The sequence below is a fragment of the Egretta garzetta genome, unplaced genomic scaffold, assembly GCF_000687185.1.
Source record: "Egretta garzetta isolate BGI_Z169 unplaced genomic scaffold, ASM68718v1 scaffold46, whole genome shotgun sequence".
NCBI lineage: Eukaryota > Metazoa > Chordata > Aves > Pelecaniformes > Ardeidae > Egretta > Egretta garzetta.
Window position 1 is genome coordinate 3,972,833 of NW_009260268.1, and position 7,211 is coordinate 3,980,043.

Here is a 7,211-nt window from a genome sequence, read left to right on the forward strand (position 1 = left end):
TGAATAGTTACCATAAGTCTAGCACACCCCTGCTAAAGCCCCATCAAAAGACCCCCTCTGACACCTTGCCGGTCAGATGTGAGAAACTTGAACAAGCGATAGTAACCTCAGTCACACAAGTCATACCTGTTTCACAGAGACAGCAAGAGACAACTGGGAACCAGGAGGCCTCCTTCGACTACTACAACGTATCTGATGATGACGACTCAGAGGAAGGAACCAACAAAAATGCTGAGGAAGAAAAGAACAGGGATGACGTGGGCACAATGCAGTGGCTCCTAGAGAGAGAAAAGGAGAGGGATCTGCAGCGGAAGTTTGAGAAGAATCTTACTCTTCTCACCCCAAAGGAAACGGAAAATAGCAACAACCAGAGAGCCACCCACTCAGCTCGCCTGGACAGCATGGACAGCAGCAGCATTACTGTGGACAGCGGGTTCAACTCTCCACGGTAGGACTGTCACATACATTCATTGCAGCTTTACAGACCAGAAAGTTCCGTTTTTAGTTATGTGTGTGTGATATTGGTGACAGAACGTAGGGCCGTGTTAAACAATTACACACGTTTTCAGACTGTCTTCTACAGCTCTGGAATCTGCTATTCAAATGTGTGGGTTTCCCACCATATCATAAGCAAATAATGACCATTTGCGGCATTGACTCTGTATTAGTTCATTTTCTGTTTGCTGAAAACCTCCCTGTATCCTTTTTTTCTGTATTAAACTTGTGTTTGCATTTAGAATAGAAGGGATGAGCTCCTGCATACTCCCCCCCTTCCCTTTCCCTCTAAAGATACCATCAACAAGACTAATTGGAAGACTAGACATGACTAGGTGGCATAATCTTTGGCTCAGACAAAAAAAAAAAAAAAAACACACCACGACCAAACTGATTGTTTTGGGTTTGGGCTTTTTTGTTTGTTTTCTTCAAAAATTTTGGAAGTGTATCTATCACCATTCCAAACTGGTGAGACTGGAACAGCTGCTCCCCACACACAGCTGAAAGCGCTCAGGCTATTTGAACTTCAGAGGTGACCTAGCGCTGCATGAGCAGAGAGGTGCCTTGCCTAAAAATCTTGGGAAAAGAGTCCAGACATTTGCATGTGGTGGTGCTGGTTAGTCATTTCCATTCCAAGAATCTCAGACATCATGGAAGTCTCAGTGTGCTAGGAGTCTTACAGTCGTAGGGAGGAGAGAGTTTGCTGGTGTGTTCCCTGCCTTGAAGATTTCACAAGCTCATTTCCAGCTTAAGAATCCTTCACTTGAGCCTTCTTCCTTCTCTCTCTGGCCTCTGAGAGTCCTAGGTCCCTGCTGGAATGGAGCTTGCTTGCTTTTGTTTGCCCTGGATAGCAACCCATCAGAGTTCAGAACAATGACTCTAAGAACACAGAAATAATTTACAGTGGTAGTTCTCTTACAGTGTCTTACTTAAACGTAAGTTATTTATTGCCTGTGCTTAAGAATAAAACCTCAAAGACTGGATTTGTATTAGGTGAAAGAAAATGGTTTTTTGGAGGTTTTGTTGGGTTTTTTTTTTCCCCCCCTGCAAAAGGTGTTCTTATTCCTCAGAATTATATATTTTTCAAATCTATAGCAAAGGCTTTCAGAAAGGCATGTGAAGGATTTCCTGCTTCTACACAGAAGTAAATTTCATTTTCAGTTAGTCATGTCACTCTGAGTAAAAAATTTGAAAAATAATTTGAGTAAATTGTACCACTTACACTGAGTCCAGCTTAAAAAGGAAACTTAAGAAGGTTTTTAATTTGTTCCTGTTATTGATCTGCAGATGCTTGGCATCTTCCTCACATAGAACTCTTTCTATGAAGCTATTTGCGCTGTTCTTCTTTAAATGTAATCTCTTCTTTTAGTTGAAGTGCTACACTTGCAGTCAGTTTTTGTGGGGAAGTATATGGTGGTGTTTGCTTCTTGCCCAGCCTGTCTCACTCTGCAGAGTGCATTTCACCTCCAGGACAGGATGTTGACTGGATGAAAATCGGTTCTTAGAATACTATTTTGCTAGCTGTATGCTAGCTGCATATCAAGCTTGCATTTCTGGTTAATGCAAAGGCAGAAGTTTCCTTCCCTAATTATTTACACAAAAGCTAAAATTTCTGTTGATGTTAATCTTAAACTTAGCTAACAAGAGAACAGAACATGGTGAGCATACTGGATTTAATGCTGCTATACCACTTTGTTTAGATGAAAAGGGAAACGGATAAGCAGCTTTTATTAATGATTGTGTTCCACACATTACTTTCTTTTTTATTTTACTGTTTACTTATTAATAAATGTCCTTTTTTGGTAAGACCACATAAAGTAAGCTTTTTTTTAAAAAATAAAAAAAAAAGCAACATTCTGTAGGGTTTTGTAAGACTAGAATATAGTCTGGATATTTCAAAGGCTGTTTTCTGAGCTTTGCATCAAGATGATTAAATTGCATGATTTTGCTGAGTTTTGGTCACTCCTTGGTATAAGTCTCTAAAAATAAATCGAGCTGAGGGTAAATTCAGCCCTTTGGCTATAATTACCATGCTGTTATTACTTTCCTACCTTGTAACAAAAAATGTACTCTGCAGCCCTTTTCCAGGAAATACAAAAAAGCCATCCAGCACCCATCTGGTAAAATTCATCTAGATCTGACAGTGCCCATTAGCAGATGCCTAGAGAAGAGTATGAGAACAGGATGTCCGTGTAGTGATATTCCTCAGGTATACTGTTCTAGCCTCCACTGATGATGTAACTCTCGACTTCGTGAGGTGTGGTGGTATCTTTTCATTTAAACTGAAGTGTGCAACATCGCTTGGGGAATCAAAATTACCAATTCTACACTGTGAAAGAATAGGTATATTTTTTAAAGTGTGAGAAATTGGAAAAAAAAAGGGGGGGAGGGGGACATTTGAAAAAAACCAAGGTGTAGTTAGAGATTTGCGATGGTCATTTGACCTAAAGTATTTTGTGTGCGAAATTCGTGAACACGTCCTCATCGGGAAAAGAACCTCACAGTATTTTGTTCATTGCTTTTATGCAAGTTGTATATAGCAAATGTTAGCTGTCAATATTAATTTTATTCCTTTATTTTTAGAGCTTATATAATACTGCTGCTCTTTTGTTACCTGAAGAAAGAGCTAATTTTGGCATTACTCTGCATGCAAAATTCTCACTGCAGTCTTTGTGTATACATGTTGTAATGGTCAGTTTGTAATACCGGAATTGGAAATGTTTGAAGATCTGGAATTGGTGGTCCCATAAAGAATGATACAATACTGAATGATCTCTGAAAAACAAAGGTTGCATCTATTTTCATTAAAAAGCAGAAGGAGGGGAATCAAAACAGAAGTGCACCATACGTCATTGCAGCTCAGAGAGATCTCTTACTATGTGCGTCACCCATCATAGCTGTTTGGAACTACTGACAATAAGGCGATAATTGGCAGAAGATGATCAGTACCATTTTGATCCGTTTAAAAGATCTGTGGAAGTTTTCCTGAAACCATCATTGATTTTTCCAGATTCAGTCAGTTTAAGATGATTTAAATCGGCCCTACGAACTAAACAAAGTGTTTCTTCCTTCCCCTATGCCATGCACTGGCACATTTCTCCCCTGCCACATCCAGAGCTGTGCATTCCTACTCTTCCCCTGATGCTAGCACTAATCCTTTTTTTTTTTTTTTTTTTTTTTTCTTTTTTTTTGTTTGCTTGTTTTCCTTAGGGCTAGTATTTAACTGAGAGCGGTCCCTGATCTGGCTGGCTGCAAGGCTCAGCATCAGGGAGGCAGCAGGAACATGTGGCAGGGTCAGGTCCACACAAGGCAGGCAAGAGCTACCCCTTTCAGTGGCAGGTAAATTTAGGTTGACTTTAAACTGACTACTTTGTTGTTAGTTTCTCTGTTTCTAGTGCTTATTTAACAAACCCATTCAGTCCTCTACATGTACTCTGTAAACATCTCCATCGCAAGTGGTGATGTCATTTTGCAAAGAAGTAGCGGTGTAGGTGGAGGATACAAAACCAGGGACCACATGGCTATTCGAAAACCAAATCTGTCTGCACAGACACACATTCTTTGGAGATCAAAAATTATTGAGAGCGGAAAGAGAACAAAAAGAGTAGTAGTGGTAAAACTAGCCTTAGCGTATCTTGGCCGAGTTTTTTAAAAGCTGTAGACTAGAATACAGGCTCCTCTGTGTTCATAATTAGATGTATCGTTAAAAGGCTTAGTCTTTAAAAGTGCTAGGAGTCCTGTCACTCCCATGGATAAACAATATGTTAGAACTAAAGGAACATTGTCCATTTTCTGAATGAAATAGCAGCACTGGTGGTTGTTCAGGGCATGATCGTGTTCAGGCAGTTAAGATTTCTCAGCATCTTGTAAGTTGCAATTGTCTCAGCTGCAAAGCAAAATTGAAGTGGTGTGTTTGGAAGTATTGTGGGTTTAACGTAAAGTAGCATTTTTAGTTAATATTTTGTGTGCAAAGACATAGGTAGAAGAGGAGAGAACAGAGGAAGCTGTGTTATGTCGTTACTCTCCTAGCTCTGCCTAGTCACAGAGCTGATCTGATGAAGTTACTTTGTGCAAAAATACACCAGTCAGGAAAGAAAATTAATGTGTTCCACGTGCAAGATGGAAGCTGTTTCCATGGGTGAAAAATCCAGATGCTTGATACTGGTTCAGCTTACAGTTTGTGTGACAGCTTCAGCTCCGCTTCATGCTATACCCGTGTTACAGTATGATGACTGCCGAGTACCTCTGGAACCCGTTTTGGAGGAACATATGTGTAGCGTCAAAATGACATGGTTCATTGATGTGACATTATGTACAAATACAGGATGCCTATTATAAAACACTCTATTCTCCTTTCCTGTCTGGTCGATAGATATATAGGCATGTCATATATGAGTGTGTATATATATTTCTTTTCCGTTCTAGTACTCGTGAGAGCCTGGCATCCAACACTTCAAGTATTGTTGAAAGCAACAGACGTCAGAACCCCGCTCTGAGCCCTGCACATGGTGGCGCAGGCCCAGCGTTCAACTTCCGAGCCACTGCAGACCCGCCGACAAGTGAAGCTGAGAAACTGCAGAAACCTGCTAACTGCCTGCAAGCTTCTGTCACTAGTGTCTGACAGTCATCCTGCCTCAGATCTTCTGTCTCATCCTGTACAGCAAAGTTTACGACACTGGGACTGATGTACATCTTTGGGGAAAAAAAAAAAAAAAAAAAAAAGCATCTCAACCACAGTTTTAGTGTTTACTTAAACTGTGCTGCTATGTAGACTAGGGGCAACAAAGAAATCTTTATTTCAAGGTATTGCTTTTCACATTTGCGGCTCTGTAGCAACAGAATAGCAGTAGGGATAATATGTACACTTTTTGCTTCACTTAATTGTAACTGAGCACATATATGAAAGTCTAGACACTGTAAGTGTAATCTGCATTTTCAATGTCCATGCAGTTGCCAACTTCATTTAAAAAAAATGCCACAGATGTGTGATGCCCCCGGTCAGAGGCTAAACTCTGCTGCAGAGTTGATCGGTTTTATGCTTCAAAAACTGAGCCACTGCTGGAAGTAACCAGCCAGGATCACCATGAGGAAAAATAATGCCAAACATGACAAGTGATGACCTCAGCTCTATCTGTGAATTATTAATACTAATCAGTCATTTTCACTGTGCATTTTTATGACACAATTTTGCAAATACCCGTTTAAGCGAGTAAAAAGAGGTTTGGGGTTTGGTTTTTTTTAAGTATGGAGGGTGGGAAGGGAGATGGAGGCTTCTTTTGTGTTTCAAAAGTATGAGAGATGTTTACTTACCGAGACTCAATACTTGACCTTCCGTAGTCACAGCGGAGGAGGTGGGCCTTTGCGTAGAGGAGGGAATGGGGAAGGAAGGGAAAGTTATAACTGTTGTGGAGCCACAGTGTGGAGTGACACAAAATATAACAAATGTCTTCAGTATAAATCAAGTATTTAAAAAAGATAATCTAATTCTTGTGTCACTTCTGGTATTGCAACTTGCCATTAATATAGGAATCAGAGTAACTAATTTCTTTGAACAAAAATATTCTTTATGATATAAATGACAAGTATGGCCTGAAGAATTGATTTCTTTCTAGTGGAAGGACATAAATCTATTTTATGTAGCTTATTAAATAGAGTGCCTAAATTAGGCTATTAAAAATAGCATACATTGTAGTGATTATCAGAGAACAAAATTTAGAGAATTATAAACTTCTGGCCTTTTTATTCAGTGGATGTTATTTGCAATTTAGCATTTTATGGACATGTCTAGTTTCTAGAAATTAAATGTGTCCACATGGTTGGCAGTAGAAATCTGAATTCTGTAGGTATGGTATATCCTAATTGCTCTCCCCTAAACTGTTACTCCAAAGTAATTAGTACTGTGCTAATTACTGCAGAGTAACTTCTAAGGATAGTTAAACTCCAAGAGTAATTTTTAGGTATAGGGTCACATTCTGCTCTGTTACTCATGCAACCTGGTAGTGCAACAAACTGGCTTCAAATTTTACTCCTCTTTTTTTTTTTTTTTTAATCAGGACAGACTAATTGGTGGAAGAATAACAAAGAAACTAACATGTTCAACAGCCCAAATTGTGGCCTAGAAAAGGGACATTTACACTTTCTAGCTCTTGTAGTACACAGGTATGAAACCCAACTGTACATATTAAAAACCAGTATTTTCATCAGGTTCTGGTGACATGTATTACTCTGTACACAAAGTCATTTGAGCTTCACTCATGTTCTCTATTGTCATCAGAAGTCTTTCCTGAAGATTCAGCCTTATGTCACACCCTTGGCTATAGCTCATTTACTTACAAAATGGTTTTCTAACTCTGGACACAATCAGTTTCCAGTTCTGTCAAGAACACCCGGTCTAATGCACAGGTCTGTTTTCCTTGGTTTCAGTGTATAATTTCCATTTCATAGGAGCAATAAGACCTTTCAGTGCACACAAAGGAAATTATTGTGCTTTTGGTTGGTTATCAAAGTCACTTGGCCTTTAGCCTTCTGCCTTATCATACCTTCCAAGATGTGCTCTAATTACCATATAATGCTTTGCATGACGCATCTTATTATTCGATATGTAACTCCAGCCGTACTTATTCCATGCAAACTGTAGAGTCAGAGTTTTTTTGTGGGGAATTGTCATATACTATGCAGTGGCTGACTGTGATTTTTGTTTCTGAGACGAGCTCTGA

General features: G+C 39.4%; 1 protein-coding gene across 1 annotated transcript in view; it reads left to right on the forward strand.

The window, feature by feature from the left end:
- Window positions 1-5,148, forward strand: part of STOX2 (storkhead box 2) — a 68,775-nt gene extending 63,627 nt beyond the window's left edge. The window contains 2 exon segments of the mRNA XM_035897819.1: window positions 1-448; window positions 4,921-5,148. The exon segment at window positions 1-448 is cut by the window's left edge and continues 107 nt beyond it. Of these exon segments, the coding sequence (XP_035753712.1) occupies window positions 1-448; window positions 4,921-5,116 (644 nt within the window). The 3' untranslated portion in view covers window positions 5,117-5,148.
- Window positions 5,149-7,211: the final 2,063 nt, after the last annotated feature.